This window comes from Phascolarctos cinereus, unplaced genomic scaffold, assembly GCF_003287225.1.
Source record: "Phascolarctos cinereus isolate Bilbo 61053 unplaced genomic scaffold, phaCin_HiC Scaffold_726;HRSCAF=1367, whole genome shotgun sequence".
Classification (NCBI taxonomy): domain Eukaryota; kingdom Metazoa; phylum Chordata; class Mammalia; order Diprotodontia; family Phascolarctidae; genus Phascolarctos; species Phascolarctos cinereus.
In genome coordinates, this window is record NW_027556098.1 from 395843389 (window position 1) to 395865388 (window position 22000).

The window sequence follows — 22000 nt, forward strand, 5'->3', positions numbered from 1 at the left end:
ATCCCCAAGGTCTTGCTGCTGTTCTCCAATTTTTACTGGTCTGCGGGGTCAGCCACAGGACAGCCAAGCTGTGAGCAAGGGCTAGAAGGAAACTCCCGAGTGGCCGGACCTGAGAAAGGAGCTGCTCCATTCTAGTGGAGAAGATGAAGCATGTCACTGTCTTTCAGGGACAGTATCACAGAAATTCAGTATTAGTATGACCAGTAATAGTGATGCCGTTCTCAACGGTGTCTGTACTTACTGTTCCTAGTCATGATTTTGGGGTGGGGGACCAGCTGTATAATTTCACTGGCATAATAAATTCCTGATAAGGAAATCCCTCCCTACCAATGTAGAGAGCATCACTTCTCTACAGCTGAGTCTTGGGGAGTTGGGAGACTTGCCTAGGGCCCTGAGATTCAGTGACTTCTCCAGGGCTGCCCAACCAGGCCAGCTGTCTCTCCACCGTCTAGGCCTCCAGCGTGCCTTTACTCTCTCCAGAATTCTCTTTGCCTGCAGCATCGCGGCTCCCCAGTCCCTTTTCTGATTCCTTTTTGGTTTTGGCTTGCCCCGCTCGAATGGAGACAGTGGTGATAGTGGATCCCTGGCGCTTAGTTTGGTACATAGCAAGCATTCAAAATATCATGAAAAAATTTTTTGATTTTTCATTTTCTTGTTCTGAACTTAACAAACAACAGATTTGTTTTTCTTTAAAAAAAAAAAGCGCAAGTTTTATACAATAGACATTTGTGGTTTTGTGTACAGTCTTGACGTGTTCTACATTCTGTCTTTCCTACTTCCCCCCCCCAGCAAGAAAGGAAAACAGTACCCCTGTTACAAACATGTCAAAGAAAATTCCTGCATTGGTCATATTCCCCCAAAAAAGTCTGTCTCCACTTTGAGTCTGTCTCCTCTGTGCCAGGAGGTACGTGGTTAACACAGTTTGTTCAGCCATTCCGCCATTGATGGTTACCCACTTAGTTACCAGTTCTTTACCACAATAAAAAGAGCTGCTATAAATATTTTTGCATGTAGGTACATATGGATGTAATATGTGCACATATGTGTGTATGTATTTTCCTGTATTTAAAAAACAATCTCTTTAGGGTATAAATCTAGTCTGGGTGTCATTAGGTCAAAGGTTATGCACAATTAATTGAGTGCTTTGGAGGCAATACAGTTCCAAATGGCTCCACCAACCGTCATGATGTCAGTTTTCCTACAGACTCTCCAGAAGTTGTCATTTTCCTTTTCCATCATCTTTGCCAATTGGATGGTAGTGAAGTGGAACCTCAGAGTTGCATTATTTGCACATTTTAAAAAATATTAGTGATTTGGAGAATTTTTTCCCATCTGTGGATAGCTTGGATTTCTTCCTGTATAAACTTCTTGTTCATATTCTTTGGTCATTTATTTATTAGGGAATGGCTCTTATGTTATCTGTTTGAATCAGTTCATTATATATCTTGGATACAGGACTTTTATCATAAAAACTTTACTGTGCCGATTTTTTCCCAGTAAAATATTTCCCTTCTAATTTTAATTGCATTGACTTTGTGCAAAAACTTATCAACTTTTATATAATTAAACTTGTTAGTTTTATCTTCTTTGATATGCAGATCATATCTCATGCCTACATTGCATACCCATCACTTAGTGTTGTGATACGCATGTAGTCCACATGCCCTGGACTTGGAGCCGCTCTCAGCTCTTACATTTACCAGCTGAGTGACCATGGATAACCTCTCTAAGTTTCCATTTCTTCATCTTTAAAGTGGGTAAAAACAATAGTGATCTCAGAGGATCTCAGACGTAGGGCTCAACCAAGAGGCTGTGTAGAAAGCATTTTTTCTTCTGTAGAAAGCTTGGCAGTGGTGGTTGTGATCTTGATCCCAGAGGGGCTGTGGACATCATCTAGCTTCACTCCCTACTTTGCAGGTGAGGAATGAAGGCCCAGGGAGGTGAAGTCACTTGTCCAGGGTCACAGAGGGAGTGAGGGACAGCTCAGTTTCAAATCTTCTGATTCTAGCTCTTGCCCTCTTTCTCCTTTCTACTTACCTCTGCTAATGATTGGTAGTAAAAATAGTTAAGAAGGTAATGACTCTTTCCTTTGTGTCCTTCAAGGCCCAGAGGGCCCAGCACACCTTGGCTTCCTACAGAGCATTGTCTGCTATTCTGGGGGGAGTGGGGCTGTTGAACTTTGCTACCATTTATTGCCTAAGCCATACTGTTTGCTATGTGATTATAAATTGTCTTGTATTGTTTTCTTGTGTAGACATCATGTTAACTTAAGTTTAAAAATGAATTCTTTGAGGGCAGATACTGTCTCTTAGTCTTTTAAAAAATTTGAAGCAGTGATTTTTTTTTTGAAGATGTAGCATCTTTACATGTACATTGCTATAATTTTTAAACAAAGCAGTGAAACATTATCCTTTATGTGCCTATATTCCCCATGTGACTCTGGGACCCCCGGCTACTTCCCAGTTCTGTTTTGAGTCAGCATCTATTCACATTCATATCCCTGAGCCCCCCGCTAATGACTCTTTGCATGAACATACCAGATGGTTCATAAAATCAGAGCAAAAAACATTTAATTAAAACAAAATGCAAGGTAAATAACACAGTACTTCCCAAACAGTATCTCTGTCGACTTAGCACAGGAGGAGAGGGGTCACATTACTCCAGGCATCATCTTAGAAATTAGTGTCTGTAGCAATTTTTGCTAAGTCACTTTCCTTTCAATCTCGCTGGCATCTTACGCTGTCGTATTTCTTCCATAGTATGTACCACGGGGCTGGGTCCAGATGGAGTAGGTACTTGTAATATTCTTATTAACTAATTTTCATTTGACTGGAATGACTTTTAAAAAAATTAAAGCTCTGGTTCAGTTACAGAAACTGTACAAATGTTTTTGCATACTTTCTTTGAAATGGTTTCCTTTCTTTTTCCAATGAAGGTACATGTTCTTTGTATAAAGTTTATGAAAATAATGTAAAGGGAAGGCCCTTGCCCCACATGCCTCCTGTTAGGGGAGTCATAAGCCATCCTTTCCTTCCAGTCGGGATTCTGCATGACAAAACCACTGGGCATAGTCACCCTGAGGCAGCTAAGGAAATCTTGACTGTTAAGAATGTTCCTTTGTTTGTTAAGAGTGTCAGAATATGAAGCTAATGTGGAAGTGATCAAAAAACAATAGCTATGATACCTGTAAGATTTTTAAAAGAATCCTTTCTGAGTCTGGAGCAACTGTACTTTTCGTCGTTTAGTGCATGTGACTCACTTCGGCCTAGAAGAGGTCAATTCCCAGTTACTACGGGAACGGGCTTGTCAGGAAAGTGTTAGCTGAGTCGAATAGCAAAGCTTTATTCCCCAGAGCAGGTTGTCAGATTCACTCCCAAATCAAAATGCAGTGGAAATAGTTTTCCTTTTTGTTCACCTATGCAGTGGTTCTCGAGCAGTGAGGGCACTTTTTCAAAATCGCACAGTTGGGTTCAAGTCGAGTGGCTGATGTGCTGCTCATCCCAGGGGAGCTCTGGCTGCCTGCTTTCCTTGTGGGCCTCTTCTTAATTGTGCAGCTGAGGCTCAGCTTGATGCCTGGGGCTGTGTTTAGACAGGAAATGGAAGTGAAAAGGCCTGTGATCAGCTTGGGGGAACAGGCTCCAGGTGGTTCTGGAGGCCTAGGGAGAGTCCCGGGATTCTGGGCCATATCCTCGTTTATCATGGACACCTTTCCTGTTCTGCTGCACGCTGGACCTGTCCATTTCCAGTAAGCAGCTACCTAGAGCAGCCTTGCAAACATTTCTCCCAGATGGCCAGCCCCCTCAGCTTCTTCCGTCCTAGGCTATCCTGAGTAGATGCACTTGATCTGATTCTCCCTGGGCTAGTGGGCACGTGGCTGCCTGCAGAGATATTCTGAAGTCAGACAGAGACAGACATCTCTGCCTCAGTACCAGATGTCCCCTCCCCCTTGGCACGTCGTACCCTGGGGGAGTTTTGCACATGGTGCCACATCACTCAAAGGCACAGTTAGCTGCCCTCTTCCCCTCTCTCCAAGAAGTCTGCAGGAACCCGCCTGCAAAGCCAAGTTTTCAGCATGATGTTTCCTACTTTGAGGAAGTTCCTGGGGTGGAGGGCATGGAACTTGGATGATACTGGTTCTACATAGCCATAAGTTTGTGTGTGATTGGTTTAGTGCACCAGTGATTTTTTTCATGCTTTGTAAAATGGTAATATTCCTCAGACTCTGTCCTGGCCAGGGGAAGAGGCCAGTCTGCGCATCCTAAGCCAGCTTTTCCAGCTCTCAAGCAGGCATGTCTGTCTGTCTGTCTTTGTGCAGAGGCTGCTCACACAGCTGCATTAGCCATTCATCAGAACTTAACCACCTGGCTTACTCCTCTGTCTATTTACAAGTGTTTGGGGTGGGGAGGGGAGGATGGGATCTGTGATGTCGTCAGTGTTGGGCCTCCCAGTGAGCAACTTCCTTCCCTAATGCAGATTGACATCTTCTTTACAACTTCAAATACCCATCCTCAGTCACGGTGTGCTTCAGATATTTTTCACGTGTTGCCTGTAATGCCAAAAAGGTGACAGCAGATAACACAATTGGATTTGAGTTGAGTGAGTGCCAGCTACCAGGTACATTCTCAGTAGTCTGAGAGGCTTCCCTGGCCAGAGTCATACATGTGGCTAGCCTATGTCAGAGGCAGAACTTGTGAACCCAGGTCTTCCCAACTCTGAGCCCAGCCACCCTTTAACCACTAGGCAGCACTGCCTCTATTTTACACACGTCTGTTTATTTAATAGTATGTGTAATATGTGAATCTGTCTCTTCTATCTTTGGGTCTGATAGGTGATTGATGGTTTCCCTTTTGGCAGTGTTTAGACTAGGGAAAGCGGGGGGAAGAGAGGGAGAAGAAATCTGTCAAAAGTCATCCCCTGTTTCAACCTCGTTATATAAAATTCTTCAGTACGGTATCTTGAGTAAGAAATGAAATGTCAGCTGTAATCTGTTTGTGGAGACATGAGTCTAGTCCAGTAATGCCCTCGGAAGATGAACTCAGCCACAGACTGCCTCTTGCTTTGTCTCCACTCTTTTCCACAAGCTCGTCCCTGAGAATGCCTTCCCGAACAGGGCTTTTTAAACTTTTTCCACTTGTAACCCTTTTTTGCCCAAGAAATTTTTATGTAACCCTGGGTATATAGGTATACAAATCAAACATTTGCTGATAATAAATCATAAAGAAATTTACTTTAAAACAACTCTTTGGTATATACTTAATTTTACCATTTATTAAATAGGAAAGCAAATTTGCATACAAATGAGATGGATGTGCTTCTTTATTTTTATGTAAAGAATTCAATCTTGGCAGGATATTTGATGCTGATATTTTGGCTGTTGCGTGCTCAGAAGAAACCTTTTACTGTTGCCAAATTTTCGCGACCCCATATAGGGTCACAGCCCCCAGTTTAAGAAATGCTGAGAGGGTACAGCTTCCAGAGACCCTTCTCTGCTGCTTCCCACTAAGCACAAATGCACTGAGCTGCAACTTTGTTGGGAAATTCTCAGCAGAGACTTTGGAAATGTTTTCATAATTGAACTGCATTCCTGCAAAAACAGCAGCTGAGAGCAGTGCCTTCCGCTTGTCCCAAGAACTGCCCAGAAATGAATGGGTAGCCGGACAGCACACCAGCCACGTCTTTCTCCTGTGAGAAAGTTAATAAACTTGAGCTCTGGAGCTACCAGACTTTTTACATTATCTTATTTTTCATGGATGTGTTTTGTTTTTAACATACATTTCTGAATATATGCATATACACACGTGCATATATGTACACACCTGCTCCTTTTCTACTCAATGTACCATCCTTTGGAGGCAGCCAAGTAGTGCAGTAAATAGAGCGTTGGACCTGGAGTCAGGATGTCCCAAGTAGACACTTCTTAGCCATGTGACCCTAGGCAAGTCATTTAACCTCTGTTTGCCTCAATTTCCTCAACTTTAAAAGGGGGGGTGATAGTAGTACGTACCTCCCGGGGTGGTTGTGGAAGTCACTTGAGATCATATTTGTAAAGTGTTTAGCATAGGGCCTAGTACATAGTAAGTGCTTAATAAATGCTCATTCCCTTCTCTTCTTCGTTCCCAGAATTAAGTGCCTGATCCTTATGTCCCTCTCCACAGAGCCTCACTAACCTGTCTTCCTTTTCCTAAGGTGCTAGAAGAGTGACCAATAAGGCAGCGCTCTGGTATGTGCCCCTGTCCCTGAAGAATGTGGACAAAGTACTTGAGGTCCCGCCTTTGGTGGTAAGATGCTGTTTGATATCTTTCTCTCTTACAAGACACAACAGTTGAGTTCCCTGAGCCCCGACTGACTGCGGGGCATTCATTTAACTGAGCAGCATGTCAGTTGGGGGCACTTTTAAGCCCCTGTATCAGGAACTTTAACTGGTGGCAAGCTGGGCCTCCAGCAGTCACAGGGGGGTGTGGCATTCTTTGATGCTGCCGGCCTTCGCTCATGCGCTATCCCAGACCCTCACCTGGATCAGTGCCTCTGCTGGGCCTGCTTCAGACACTTGGAAGAGATGATGGGAGTCCATAATTGATCCACCAGGATCAGTGGGAAGCAACTTGAATGCTTTTTCCTGGTTTCTTTTCTGCCCGTTATAGTAAATCAGTTATACAGCCATGCCTGGGCAAGTCACTTTACCTCCATTTGCTTCAGACAATAATAGTACCTGCCTCCCAGGGTTGTTTAGAGGAACAAATGACCTAACATGTGTAGATGCTTTCTAGACCTTAAAGTTCTATATGAGAGCTGGTTATTATAGATTATCATAATTCATATCTGGAATAAAAATTGTAGATGCTGTTATTATAAATACTAAATGATATGTGCACTTATTTAACTGCTAATCGTTTTTTAAAGACTTAAAAATATAGAAATCCTATCCTCTAGCTCAGCCTTCATGACTTCATATTTAAAGCTGAAAGGGACCTTCACAAGAGCTAGTCTAGCCCCTGCATTTTACATTCTGAGGAGTCTGAGGCACAGAGCTGTCGAATACCTTACCCCAAGGTCCCTCAGTTAGTCACCAGTGGCAGAGGTGGGATTCAATTCCACATGGATGTCCTGCCTTACAGATGGGGCATCCCCTAAAGGAGCTGCTTGGGCAGAATGTACTCACCTTTTGAGGAGTTCCTCAGAACTGCTTTCACAACATCAGGGAGAATGGGGAAATGGAGAGGTGGGGATGTGAGTGGGCCCTTGGATTGGGCCCATTTTCTGCTCAAGGTGGCACACAGCCAGCACTCTTGGGGCATGTGGCAGGCCATGCTTCCTTCCACCCCCTACCTCCCTTCTTCTGGTAATTAGCATTCTTCCTCCTACTGCACAGAGGAGCAAACAGGAGCTTTTTTACTCGTATTGTTTAGTGGAGCTTGATAAGACAAAAATATCAACTTTGCCCTTTTTAGAGAAGTGTATTTTAAACCATCCCTCTGATTGTAAGTGGGGAAAGCTGCAGATGGGAAAGAAGCCTTAAATCTGGAAACGTATTCTTTTGTTACTATTTATTGAACTCCCCCACACCTGCGAAGTCTTGGGTAGAACCTACAGGTGCATTTGGAACATGGGCAAGTACCTGAAATTAGGCCCGTGTTCTGAAGATCAACACCCTCATTTTACAACCTAAGGAGAACGAGTCACTGTCTGCACTAGGAAGTGATAGCAATCCAGGTTTTCTGTTCCCAAATCCAATGCTGGCTTCCCTGCAGCTGCACTACTCCTCAGATGCTTTGGGAATTTTCCTTTCCCACTTGGCTAAGGAACGTCCCCACTTAAGGGGATGTTGCTGTAGTTGTCTGGGAGGAGGTAATGTAAATCATAGGGAGAGTGGTTGGATGAGGCTGTCAATGAACATTTATCAGATGCCCACTGTGGGGTGTGTGGGGTGCTTCAGGAGGACTAGCACCTCTGGTGTATGGGCTGCTCATCCACCTTTGATGTTCACCTTCACCCCGTCTTACCTGTGGATCCAAGAAGCTGTGTAGCATACACAGCAGCCACGCCCCAGTAAACTGGGCCAAACCAAGTGGAGGCTGACAGGCCTGAAGCCTGTCAGCGAGTTAGGGGGATGTCAACTCCAAACACGGCAAGACTTGCCCTGGGACGGGCAGATGAAAAAGCTTGTTCCAGCAGTTATGAAGGTGGCTGAAGAAGGTGGTGTGGAGTGCGGAGAGCTTGGTCAGGCATCAAAGATGCCAAGATCACCTCCTGCGTCCAGGGCCGTCGCTGGTTGTCCTGACATTTGGCCTGCTGCTGGACTTTGATGACTCTGGAAGAGAGAGTGAGGCTGACACTTTGGGCAACTGCCTCACTTAAATCCAATTCATGCATAAGTCAGAACGCCACCTTGTGATGTCATCTGTCCTCTTTGAAAATGAAGAAGGACCACAACAAACATTTATTAAAAACTCATTGTTTACCAGGCACTGTGTTAAGTGCTGGGGATACTAAGACAGGCTACCTTTAAGAATAATAATAATCCCTGCCCTCAGGGAGCTCACAGTCTAATGGGGGAGACAACACAGAAGCAGCTTGTGTACAACTAAACGATATACAGGATAAATTGGAAATAATTAGCAGAAGGAAAGACTAGACTCAAGGGGGATTGGCAAGGGCTTCCCGTGGAAGGTGGGATGTTAGCTGGGAGTTGGAGGAGGTCAAGGAATCTAGGAGGCAGAGATGAGGAGGGGGAGGACATTCCAGGCAAGAGGGACAACCAGGGAAAAATGCCTGCAGCTGGGAGATGAACTCTCTTTAGGAGCCAAAGCAGGGAGGCCAGTGTTACTGGGTTGCAGAGTATGAGGGTGGGGTGTAAGGTATAGGAAGAATGGAAAGGTAGGGGAATTCCAGTTATGAAGGCCTTTGAATGTGAAACAGAAGATTTCATATTTCATCATTCAGAGTAGAAGTACTTTTAAAAATTTTTTTTAAACATGTATTTATTTAGCATTTTATTTTTCCCCAGTTACATGTAAAAACAATTTTTAATATTCGTTTTTTAAAATTTTGAGTTCTAAATTATCTCCCTTCATCCCTCCCTCCCCACTTCCTCCCCCCCCCCAGAAGGCAAGCAATTCGATATAGGTTATACATGTGTGTACTTTGGTTTTTTTTAAAAAAAAGTTCTGAAAATAAATTTGAGGGTTATTACCATTTCAGATGGACTCACTGAACTATTTTCTACCCCAAATCTACTTAGTTGGACCCTTGCTAGAGTTAATGTGGCTTGGCAGCTTAATAGTTAAAATATTTGTTCTTTTGATTTGACCTATGGTTTTCTTTCTTTTTTTTTTTAATTTTTAAATTTTTATTTTTAGGCAATTGGGGTTAAGTGACTTGCCCAGGGTCACACAGCTAGTAAGTGTCAAGTGTTTTGGTCTGAGGCTGGATTTGAACTCAGGTCCTCCTGACTTCAGGGCCAGTGCTCTATCCATTGCGCCACCTAGCTGCCCCTGACCTATGATTTTCAAAACCCCTTAGAGTACATTATATGCCCTGGACATTCCCTATGTTGTGGTATAAAAATCAGTTAAAGGCACTGGGCATGTTTAGCCTGGAAAAGACTGAAGGGTCCTGAGGTTAGGTCGACTCGGTGTTGGGCAGTGCCGGCTGTTGTGTTCTTGGTCCCAGAGATAGAACCAGGAGCAGTGAGGTGGAAATGACAAAGAGACAAATTTAGGGTTGATGCTGGGAAAGCCTTTCTCATAATTAGAGTCGTCTCGAAGTGGAATAGTGTGCTTTAGGAGGCGGTGGCTCCTGTTCTTTGGTCTTCAAGTGGGAGACCCATTTGTCAGGGTTGGTATAGTAAGGCTTCATTTCTAGTGTGGATTGGCCTAGAGGCCTACTATGGTTCTTTCCTCAGAGTCTGTGATCTTGTATGATGATTCCAGTGAAGCAGCTTTCCAGAAGTGGTGTGGCCCACTGGAGAGAGGACTGGACTCACTTGGAGTCAGGAAGACTTTGCTTCAAATCCTGCTTTTGGTACTTAGCCATTTTGTGACCCTCTCTGAGCCTCAGCTTCCGTACCTGTAAAATGGAGGTAATTATAGAGCCTGCATTTTGTGAACCTTAAAGCATGAGATGAATAGCAGCTGCTATTTTTGTGTTACTGTAGAAAGGAGAAGTTTCTGAAGATGCTCATCAAACAGATTTTTTTCCTCACCCTTTCTTAAGGAACGCTGGCTTTTTTCTTCTCCTAAACATGATTTCTAGGGAAGCTTTCAGTTTAGTCATCAGTTTCCTAGATGGACAGGGAACAGATTCTGCTTTCACAGCAGCAACCTTTTGCCTGTGGAACATTATTGAAACAATTGGTTTATTTGATTGATGGAGGAAAAAGTTGAGTTGTCTATTGTAACTTAAAACACTCACTCTTCTGGCTTTTCCCCTTTGGAGCCCCTCAGCTTCTGCCTCACTCTTCTTTAGAGGGTGTTCTCAAACCCAAGAGGATGGATAATTAACCACAAAATTGGTGCTCAGTCACTGTGAAGACAAAAAACAAAACCAAAAACAAAGGGCCTTATAGGAACCCGCCATCAGCAGAAAATTGAGATTGCAGGCTTTTGAGTCAAAGTCTAAAAAGGCCCCTGGAATGCATTCTCCCCTTGCTGGAACTCTGATGGGGGCAGGCTGGATCTGTAGAACTCGGGCAGGCATTTCAGTCTCCAGAGTAATCCTGGTTTATGGAGGGGTTATGAGGTGCAGCTGCAACACAGGCAGAATAGTGTGGGAAAGGAAGTGGAGGTTTCTGAGGCACAGAGAGTTGGGTGAGGGGAAATCTTAAGCTTTTGGGGGCATGTGGAAATGAAGGCTGGCAAATTGCTCTTGGACCTGAGATTCTACAATAGAGATGGGCTCTCCTACTCTTCTGTACTGATGTAGCATTTGACTAGATGACAGAATAGGCAGCCCGCTTAGGGCAGTCGTGGAAGTGTACTCACAGACTTCAGAGATGGGCATCTTCCTCCCCTCTTTCCTTTGCTGCCGGCCTTTTTTGTAATGACATTTGATACAACTACTGCCATTTTCCTGTAATGCTGATGGTTTCTTCCGCTTTCAAGTGTTTGCCTGCATGTTGTAAACTCGGAAGAGCAACAACTTTGGAAACTTCATTTGTGACAGAAATTAAAACATTTAAAAGGGGGAAAAAATAAGCAAAGAAAATGAAATCTCTTGTAGGCCTCAAGAGAGAAGATTTGGGGTCAGAATGGTGAGTGTAGTCAGGTGCCTGTGACTTGGGGATGATAGGAGCTTCTTACCAGAGGGTGGAATTGGAATGCCAAGGAGAGAGGAGGACACGGCTTCTCAGTGTGGCCAACAAAAAGATTAGTAGAGATGTGCTTGAGAGCGTGTGGTAAACAAAGAGAGGACTGTGGGTGTGCTGTCTTTCAGAGAAAGGAAGCAGAGTGTCCATAGCTGAACTACTGTACTGTCAGGCCTCAGTTTTAATGAGACAATGTTATTCACTGTAGATTTTTAACTTCTTGGTTCAGAAACTCCTGGGTGACCCATCAGGCTAGCATTAGAAAGGCCACCTTAGCTGCCGCCTTCCCCTTCCTCCCCATGTGGAAAGTTCACCTGGTGAAGCTGACTGAGGACTCTGGACAGCTGAGAGGCTTTGGGGCCTTTTCCAGGAATAGGCCCTGAAGGCAGTTGCAGAATGTGACCCGTGTGTCTTGTGGTTTTTCCCCAGTACACCAGAAAGGAACAAGAAGAGGAGGGCAGGAAGAGATATGAAGCTCAGAAGCTGGAACGGATGGAAACCAAGTGGAAGAACGGGGATATAATGCAGCCTTCTATTAACCCAGGTAACAGCCAGCAGCTTGTTGCAGTAATTACTTTAGATGCCACTAATCTAGTTATTTATAGAAATAGTAATTTATTAAGTTAATTGTCTTGGGTTAGGCCATTTGCATTGCTTCACTGCCTTCACAGAAAAGGGCCTAGCTGTCTGCTCCATGGGCTAGAAAGGAGCCCTCCTTGGGGGTCGTGCCATCTGCACCCTGTTAAACCTCTAACAGTGTTCAGTGGAGACCTGGAGTCTACACTCTTCTGCCCTCCCCCTGCATCTCAATAAAAAACATTAACTGAACAAGCTGTCACAGGAAGGAGTCAATGAGAGATTGCCAGGGCCACGGAGGAGCTGGTCAGCAGCTGTCCGGCGCTTACAGAGGCACAACGTTGAGTTACGGCGGATTGTGCTAGATGACGGAGCGCCAGCTTCCTGAGCGTTGAGTGTTAAAGAAGAGACGTAAACCTTAGAAAGAAAAAAGTTTGGGAGGACCCAACTGTAAGAAAATTATTGCATAGTTTCTGTTTGCTAAGTCAGAGTTTGGCTTCTTTTCCCTTTATGGCCTCTCCTTCCCAGTTTTTCTTTGCTCATCATCTGTTTTGGCCAGCCCCAAATTTACAAACAAATGAACCAGCAGCAGGACTTTTGTGTTTCCTCTTGAAATCCTGTCTGTTCCATAAATGGTCCCACATCACCTGTTAAGCATATTTCTTCTTAGTGTTTCCTTCTTTTCTTTGTGTACAGGCGTGGCTTTGGAAAGCAAACCAAGTGTACCCAAATCCAGGTCTAAAGAGTAGATTAACTAGGGATGGTTATTCATATTACAGAAGGCCTCTTCATTTTATGAAAGGATATGTATTTCAAGTTTCTTTTAAGTGGGAGACTTCCTGATAATGATTATTCACACAATCATTGGCTTTTGAGGAATAGTCTATTTTTTTTTAGAACAAGATTAGCTAAGTAGAATTAAAATTCATCTATGTCCTTGGCCAAATTTTTGGTTGCATGGATTTCTCGGACATGACTTTTCCTTGTTTTGCATTTTACCTCATTTTGGGGGAAGATGGGAGTTCTCCATATTTGTTGATCTGAAGCTAATATTGTTGGCACACAAACCATTGCTCACTCATCACCAAGCCCTGCTACCATTTTACAAGTGCAGAAAACAGCCTATAGGTCATGCCAGTGAGGTATGACCTGGGTGGGGTTTTTTCCCCCATTAGATCTGGGTACGTACACCTTTCATTAGAGAAAGAGTGATGTAGGCCACGGAGAGGAGCAGGCTCACAGGCCTGAGCTTGTCTCAGCCCTTGTTCTGCTTACTGTGTAGATCACGGGCAAGGCATTTGTCCTCTCAAGTGGCAATTCTCTAAGCCTGAGTTTCAGAGGAGGCACAATTTACACTGGAGAAGGGGTTCCTCACAGGGAGCTCTCTATGCCAGTCAAGTCACAGGTGTAGTCCTTAACATTCCTAAGTAGATTATTAATTCCTGTCAGAAACAAAAGTGTAGACCTTGTCCTATGATGAACCATGATGCTGTAGTACACACTTTGAGAAGCATGAGGTTGGCTGTGACCTGATGTTAATTATTCTAGGGAGCCAAATTTGCTCATACTATCAATCTGTTTGCATTCTTTCGTATTTTTATTATACTTTTCCATACTCTAAGAAAAATATTTATAGTAATCTAAACTCTAGCACTTCTCAGCGATGCCTGATTGTAAATAGGGTGCGTCAGATTTTTTTCTTTGTAAAAAAATTAACAAGCACTTATTTACTCTCCCTCCCTCCTCCCCCATTTAAAAAAAACCCACACCTTTGTAGCAAATATGCATAGCTAAGCAAAACAAATTCCCACATCAACCGTGTCCAAAAATATGTGCGTGAGATTTCTTAACCATCTCTGCTGTCGTGCTTTGTCACTCAGAGGTGGCGTTTTGTTTCTTGAGATATTTAGATGAATTTCCAGTTATAATTCTTAACTTTCTGTGATCTAGTAGGAATCCATCTTTCACATTTTTACTTTCAGATATTTTTCTTAAGGAAATCCCATTTTCCCCTTGTTTTTGAATATTTTGTTTGCTACCACTTACTGTAAGGGTTTCTGATTTTCTTTCCCAAGACGGATGAGGTTGGAGAGGAGCCATGTACTGACATGTAGACAAGCTGGGTGATATTCACCTGTAATTGGGTCTCTAGAGACATAGCCTTAAGGGCCACCATTTGACTGGCATAAGCCAGAAACCTTTGTTTCTTGGCATAGGCTGGGTGAGTTGAATGTGTCTTTATTGATATGGAACTATGGCTTGGCCTGGGTGGGAGGGAGTTGGAGAGTAGGGAGAATATATGTGCTGTGAGAATCTTTAAAAGACTTTATTTATGTTTAAATTCTTAGTGAATCTTTAAGGTAAAAGTTTTGAAAATTTCTGGCCAGTGATGATATCTGACAATCTTAATAGAAATGATTCTATTTTGGGGGTGGTAAAGATATGAAAAGCATTTAATGCCTTTCAGTTTCATGCAGCACATTTGATTGAGCATGTATATGTAGGGCACCAAAGATCTGCCAGTCCAGAATGGGGTGCTAGGATATCTTTATGCTTAAAGTCTCTACAATTTCATCACTGTGTATACTTCCTCCATTGATACAGATTGTGATGTGTTTATAACTTAACATAAAGTCTTTAAGAGCCACTGTAGAATCTGAAAGCATTCTTTAATCTCTGACCCTTGGTACCAAGCATCTCCCAAGTTAGTGAAGACTGTCCTTTGACCCCCAATCAGTCCATCTCCAGATCTGTCTTCCAAGCCTTTGCAGCCTAGTGTGGGTAAGACCTGTTAGAGCTGACATTGCCCATGGGGCTTAGCAGGAGAGAAGCCTGGATCGCCTCCATGCTACAGAGATATCCTAGAACACAGCAGGTTTTTACTTTTTATCGGTCACATTTAGGAACGTGGCTTTTGCCCTTAGAATATGAAAGTGCATTAAGAGAATGCAGTACTAGTTCAAAATGACAAAATATTTAATATATTTTTATAAAGTTATTCATCTTTCTGATGCACTTTCTTCTCTACCCTGTCCCTAAAATCCCTCCTGAGTTTGTAAGTCCTTTCAAACTTGGAGGACAGAGGATGATTTCAGATGTTTGTACAATAGTTACCTAGCAGCGTATCACAAGGGACAAGCTAGTCTTTGAGGCCTCTTTACAGCCTGAGGGGTCTTTCAGAAACAGTTGACCTTATTTCTTCTCCATTCCACCTCAGTCACAAGGGGAAAAATACAATTACCTTGAGAGTTTGGGGAAATCTCAGACTTCTCAGCTACAAATGTGAGCTATATTAAACTCATGTGATGATCTGATTAAATATTTGTTTTGAGCATTTGGGTGTTCAGAAAGTCTATTCTCTCCATGAGCAATAGGATGAAAAATGAATTGGTTTTTATCGCGGCGACTTTTTATGTTAAAATGTGGATGATAAAATGTTAGCGCATTGATTGTTACCTCCAAAGTTCAGACTTGCCCTGGCCACTACTGTGCTGCTCATAGGAAGTCATTACCAGCTAGTGTGTGCTAGAGAGAAGAATTCAGGGGGCCCTTTAATCCGGCAGAACCTCACAGAACTAAGTAAGCTTGTCCTCTTAGTACCTGGTGTACTTTCTAACTAGCTTGGAGGAGAAAACTCAGATTAACCTGCCTACCCCATTGTTAGGGCTTACCCTGGAAGGCTGTGGTTCTTTCTGAAATCCTTCCTAATCTAATTCCAGCCCTCTTCTTTGGCCTTGGCTTTTCGTCAGTGTAATTGCCTTTCATGCGCTGGGGAAGTGTTCTGATTTAGCCTTTGCGTTTCTAGCCTCCATTTATTGGCTCCTTGTTTCCCCTCATTATCCAGTGTTAATCCTCCTTCTCCCAGATTGGTTTCACATTCTTTGTGCTTCTTTAGGAGTGGGGACTCTAAAGAGTAGATACCACCCAGGAGAAGGCCCGGTCATGTAGTCAGGCAGCAGTGGAATGAGGACAGAGGACCTGGGTTCAAATTTGGCCCCTGACACTTATCACCTGTGTGACCTTAGGCAAATTGGAAACCTCTCTTAGCTGTCAAGTAAAGGAGATGATAGAGATCCCTTTCAGCTCTACTTCTGTCACCATAGGACTTAATTTAATTCTCTCTGTTTCCTTCAGAAACAGAAAACACTGAATATGTTTCTCCCCACCCCATTTCTAGTTTTCATATGGTAGGTGAAGTGACTGGTGGCTGTGGAAGGGGGTCATCTCTGCTCCTCTGGGAAAGCCCCTCGTCAGTGGCTTTACATTTCTTCACTTTAAAAATTGGGAGTCTCTGAATAGAACACCTGATTAACTATAGAGAAGAAACTGAAATGGCCAGGGTTTGGCTTAAACCTTAATTAACCCTTTTACAAAGAACAGTGGTGACATATAATTGGCTAGGGAATAGCGTTTCAGATGACCTCCGTTTTGATTAAATGGGTCCTGATGAAACAAGGCTTTAAGAGTTTAAAAACCTCAGCTGAATGGTTTTTTTTTAAAATCCCTTTTCAAATGAAATAGGTTCGTAAGATTTTATTTTTGTCAAGATGTTGCTCTGTTGGTTGATCAAACACTTGTTAGAATGAGCCAGAGCAGTAGATTTGGAAACGTGGCACTGCAAAGTGAGCGTTCTTGGAGGGTTGTTTGAACAGAGCACAAAGCAGATGGTAGCGTTGTTGGTTTCAATGCCTTTTCTGTTTTCTACCCGCCTGCTTCGCAGATAGGCAGACTAAAGGTAAGCGTCCTCTTGGAGAGGTGTCAACGTTGTGGTGTGCAGGAATGCTTTGTGGATGTTATGTGTCTGTCTATCTGTCTGTCTGTGTAAGAGAGAGGCTGCCCTTCTTTGCTCATGCCTTCCCCAGTGTCCCCTGGCCAGGTGACTGGCCCTCTTTAGGCCTCGGTGACAGGTGATAGCATGGCACTCTGGTGTACAGACTTTCAGCTGCTGCTAAATGTGCTGGGACTGAGTTTTGGGGGAGGGGGGACAGGAATGTTTGAGTTGTCAGGTGGTAAAGATGAAGCATGAAATACAGCAAGGAGAGAGGCGAGGAGGTTAAAGCCAGTCACACCTATAGCAAAGAAGCCTCCAGGGGCTCCTGGGAGCCTTCGATGGCTGTTGGAGAAGTTTCCTGTAGACTTCTCACTTGGTGTCTTTGTGGCAGTGGGCTCTGAGAAGAACCTTTGTTGCTTATTGATGACTCCCACCTAGGAGATCCTGATCCCACACCCCTGAGGATCGGAGCTCAGTAGCTAGCATTCTGGGAGCTCTGAAGGCCACAGCGTGGGCTCGGTTGTTCAGAGGCAATGCTTCTGTCTCCCTGAGCTTTGGCATCACGCTGCAGCAGCAGCGCCACACTTACCTAAGGGCCCCAATGGGATGTGTTGATGGTGCCTGAAGACTGTCCTACAAGGCCTTGCTCCCAGAGTGCTCTGATCCCTTAAAATTCTGGTCAAAACGCAAATAAGGAAAATGCTAAGTAAATGATAGCTCCAAAGCAAGGGAAAGTCAATGGGGCCGAGGTTAGGTGGTAAGAACGATGTCTCAGACCACTCTCAGACTTCCGTGGCTGATGGGGAAAAACAAAATGGTTCTTTTAAAGTGATGAGACTCATTTATGAACTGTAGCACAGACCGGAGCTCTAGTCAGACTGTTAAGGTGTAGCATTGCCTCAAGATTCTCAGGGCGTGTGGAGAGCAGATGCCTTCTCCTTTCTTCTCCATGAAGGTTCAAGCACACACTTCGCAGTGCTTTCAACTTCCATTTAGATTTTAATACTAAGATCCTAAGAATCCTAAGAAATGTGATTCCCTGAAGTTTTTGAATAAACAAATAAAGTCCCCTTTCCCCCATGGTCCACATAGTGCACTTATTCTGCTTTGTGAGTTTGGCAAGACTCTTTTTTACGGTTTTGAAATTACTCTGAGGGCCACATAACACAGCCTTGCTGGTTACACCAGATCACTTGGTATCCCGTTATCTGCCAGATGAATCAGAACATGACCTTCCTGATACAGGACCTCATTTCAACGTAATTGCAGCCCGGCTTTCTTGCATCTAACCACTGCCAGACAGACACGTTTCAGTCCACGTTTTTAAAAAGTTGCGTGGTTGGTAGTTGTCACAGCCAGCTAGCCATACAGTTACTTCTGCAGACCATGGTGGTGGTGAACTCCACATGTATACTGACCACATCCCCAACCAGAGGACTCAGAGGATATTGATTCATTTCCATTTGAATCAGCTTCCTGATGGCTAGACTGGTTTTATCTGAATGGTGTCTGTCCCCTGCAGTCATTTCCTTAGCACCACTTAAAGCCTCAAGGCATTTGCCCTGCTCTAGAGAGTTAACTATCCTGGAGCAGCCTGTTAGGAACAGAAATGACCTGGTAGAGGGAGACACTGTGTGGAAACTATGGACCACACCAGCCCAATCAGGAAGACAGGGCCAAGGAGAGTGACCCTGTCTCTTATCAGTGCGTGCCCATTATTCTAGGGAAGCCAAGGCCCTAATGCTTACATGGTCTGAGCATTGTTAAAAGCCCCACGTTGGTTTTAGCATTAACTACCCATCGATTTCCCCCCTCTGTTTTCTGTATTTCACTACCAGGCGTCTCATCCATTCTTCAAAAACCCCAGAACCTGTTTTGAGGCCGTACTTTTCCACACAGAAATATGTGGAATAACTGCAGCCTGCCCTCTTCAGTGATACCCAGAGGTTCAAGCTCCGCATTGTCAGGATGTTGGAGGCTTCTATTCATTTGGTTTAAGTAACTTGGTGAAGAGAGCCATGGAAGCAGAGAAGCCTTGAACTAATGTCGATCTTCTTTTTTCATTCCAGAGCCATATACTGTCAGCTACAGCCAGTCCACCTTGATACATCTAGTGGGACCATCTGATTGTACTCTACACGGCTTTGTGCATGGAGGTATGGAAGTTGCTGCTTCTGCTGTTTTCCCATTCTGTTGTTTCTTGGTTATCTCCCTCAGGAAACTGTACTGCAGTGTGACCCAGTTTGGGCTCTTGTGTTTAATGAAGTATAAACTGAAACTTTAAGAGGTTGCATAATAAATGGCTGAAATGCCCTTGGTTCCTGGCTTTACAAATTGGAAATTAAAGTCAGATGGATGAATGTATCACAGTGTACCTTTAAACGCCCTTTATTGATTTGGCTGCACATGGTTTCTTGTTTGCTGTTGGTCGAGGCCAAGGTTTCAAAGGCTCATGCTAAGAGTAACATTTAAAAAGCTGAAAAGTGGGACAGCTCATGGAAATAGATTAAGCTCTATCAACTTGCTTGCCAGGACTGAGCAGAAGGCAGAGCCGCCTAGACAGTGAAAATGAACCTTTTACAAGAGGGGTCTAGAATCGGCTCTGCTGATCACTAGCTGTGCGGTGCTGTATGGTGAGCTTAGTGACCTTTGGGGTGTTGGTGTCATTGGTCTCATGAAGAAGCTGACCCTTGCATCGCTGCAGTCCTCCCAGACGGGCGGAGGGCCCTGTTCACCAGCTGCCGCCACTCCACTCTTTGTGTGCTACAGTGAGCAGGGACATTTGTGTTGGGATGAGAGAGAGCGCGCAGCCTGATGCTGTTTGCCACGGAAATGGGCTCTTGAGTCTTTTGGAATGCAGGTCCCTGATGAGGCACATCCCCTCACTGTGCCGGAGTTTCTGATACTTAAATGGAAGCTTCCATGCTAGAGTAAGTCTCTTATTGCATCTAGTATTTGGAAGTTTCCACCTCAATATAGCCTTTCTTTCCTTGCCTGCTTTGATCCAAAGGCCTTTCTGGCCTCTGGGCGGCCTAGCAGTGGAGAGGTGGCAGGGGCATTCAGAGGCTAAGAGGATTAAAAACCCTTTAAGGTTTCAACCAGGTATGGCACTGTTTCAGAATTTTCTACAGAAACCTAAGAGCGTGATCTATGAGGCATTCACTGAGTCTCAATTGGACACAGAAGCACATTTTCCCATGTTTGTTTAGGAAGTATTTACACAGTGGCTTTATAATGCAGCATTTGCCTCTATTATCATGGAGGTTTTGTGCCTGCAATTTCTGAAAATGTGCCCAATAATTTTTACCAAACCCACTCATGTACTCTGGTATCCAGGCTCTCACCAGGAGCTAGTGAATGAAATGAATACCATATTGAGAGTAATTGAAAGCTATAATTTTCTTGTATTTTCCTATAAAGAGCTGTCAACAAATACAGGATCTGAAATAATTTGTATCAAGACTTTTACAGAACTGTAATTCACTAGATGCCATTTACAGAAAAAAAAATCAAGTGAAATGGTTCTTAATTCAGTCTTTATTCATAAATTTTGTGCTATTTACCTTTGCTTCAGAAATCCCTGCCCATAATCTGTGAATTTGACAGATTGCTTATCCCTGATCCTGAGAGATTTATTTATGTCTAACCTGGAGGGTGGCTGACAAAGCCTGCAGAGCTGTGGTGCCCAGGGATGGGTCTGTGGGGTTGGAAATCACAGAAGTCCAATGGTTCCAACGAGCTAAACAAGGAGGGGTTTAGGAGCCCTTTCTTGGGGACCTGAATCCAGTCAACCCAATTCAGGGTCAGAAGTACAAAAGACAGATCCACATGGGTGCCCCCACAGGACTCCCTGGGTAATGGTTTCAGAAAACTTCTCCAAGGAAACTTTGGAGAAACATGGAGGGGAAACTTGTGTCCCTTTGAATGCCCCTTCCTTTTCCCCCTGTGTGTACCCCAATCTCCTCGCTCTGTGGGAACAGAAGGAAAAGGGAGCTTTGGGATCTCTCTGTTCTGAAGACACCCAGAGCAGACTTCTGTACCCTGACTTTCATTTAGTCTTCAGCGCCTGCTGCTTGTGCTGGCCTGTTGTTCTGGTCTCCTGGAGCTCTCTGAGATTCCTGGCAAAGAAGGCGGTTTTTCCTTTCCTCTTGCATCACTCTGGGTTGAGTCTGAGGGTTAGCCGTCGGGGAACATCTCCAAATTGTTAGAGTTAGAAGGGCTTACGTTTCCACAGGTAGAATAATGCATAGACTTAAAGAACGACAGCTCCAGGAAGTAGTACACTGCAGGTGAGCTCGGGCTGAGCCAATAAAAAGTAAGCTGATGGTTCCCGAAAGACCCCAGAATCAAGCCAGCTCAGACCAGTTCGGGTCAACCTGAGGACACCTGAAAAATGTTACGTGCCTGCTTAATGAACTTCGTTACTATTGTCTGACACACCCCGCATAAAATTAATGAGTCATGGGACGTATGACCAAGGGAGGGGGAACATACTTGGGCATATCAAGGGAAACACGTAAAGAAAGGTATGACCTGGGAAGGGACAGACCAATCCAGGCCTGGGAGGTTTCCTGCTGAATTCAACTGCATAAAAGCCCGCTTGCCCTTGCACTCAGTGCCCACCCCTCCTCAAGAGGGGTGGAGCCCACTTCTGGCCAGAAACGTCTAAATCCTCTGGACTTTGTAATAAATTTTCTTGATCCTAAATTTTTGGTGTCAAGCCTATTTCTAACAAAATGACCAGATCCATGTGGCAGCCATGCTGCTTTTTAGAAACCCACCTGGACTAGAATGCTTATGTTTGGTTTTCATTTGTGCCTCAGTAATCCAAGGATCTCTGATTCCTTTTGGGTGGACACTGCAGGCACTGCTGACAGATTGCAGCCTGTGGGAGCCTTGGAGAGCTGCTTGGGGCCCCTGACTTAGCTAGGCTGCTTCTTAGATGATGAAGATGCAATCAGGGTTCAGCTGTATCCTTGTAACCTTTCTAGGTTGCACCTGCGAGGTGGAGATAATGCTACCATGTGCTTCCCCTCACTCTCCCATGGTGCACTCTAGAAATATGGAAAGCTCCTGTTATCATGGGCTTTGAGATCCCAGTGCCCCCTGCCACACCAGGGAACCATCAGAGGAGGACTCTGATGCCTTTTATTTCAGATTTTTTATATTTGCAAAGAACGTGCCAAGTCTTTCTTGACTTAAATTAATGGATTTCATTCTAGCGCTAAAGCAATGAATGGTTGTGGAGGCTGGTATACCTTTACTTGATCTATTCCCTGAAGTGTTTCCCCTCGCCCTTCTTGCTGCTAAGAAGCGTTAAGATGCCCTGTCTCTGCTGAGATTAATTTCCA

At 44.1% G+C, this 22000-nt stretch overlaps 1 protein-coding gene across 8 annotated transcripts in view; it reads left to right on the forward strand.

Annotated features, from left to right (window-relative positions):
• ACOT7 (acyl-CoA thioesterase 7) overlaps positions 1-22000 on the forward strand; it is a 169046-nt gene that overhangs the window by 62157 nt on the left and 84889 nt on the right. For 6 of the 8 annotated variants that reach the window (XM_078145728.1, XM_020975056.2, XM_020975071.2 and 3 more), the window contains exons 4-7: positions 6187-6278; positions 11732-11846; positions 16599-16613; positions 18719-18805. In XM_078145728.1, coding sequence (XP_078001854.1) covers positions 6187-6278; positions 11732-11846; positions 16599-16613; positions 18719-18805 — 309 coding nt within the window. The remainder of the gene's footprint in view (positions 1-6186; positions 6279-11731; positions 11847-16598; positions 16614-18718; positions 18806-22000) is intronic. The other 2 variants (XM_020975063.2, XM_020975088.2) reach the window with 1 other exon arrangement.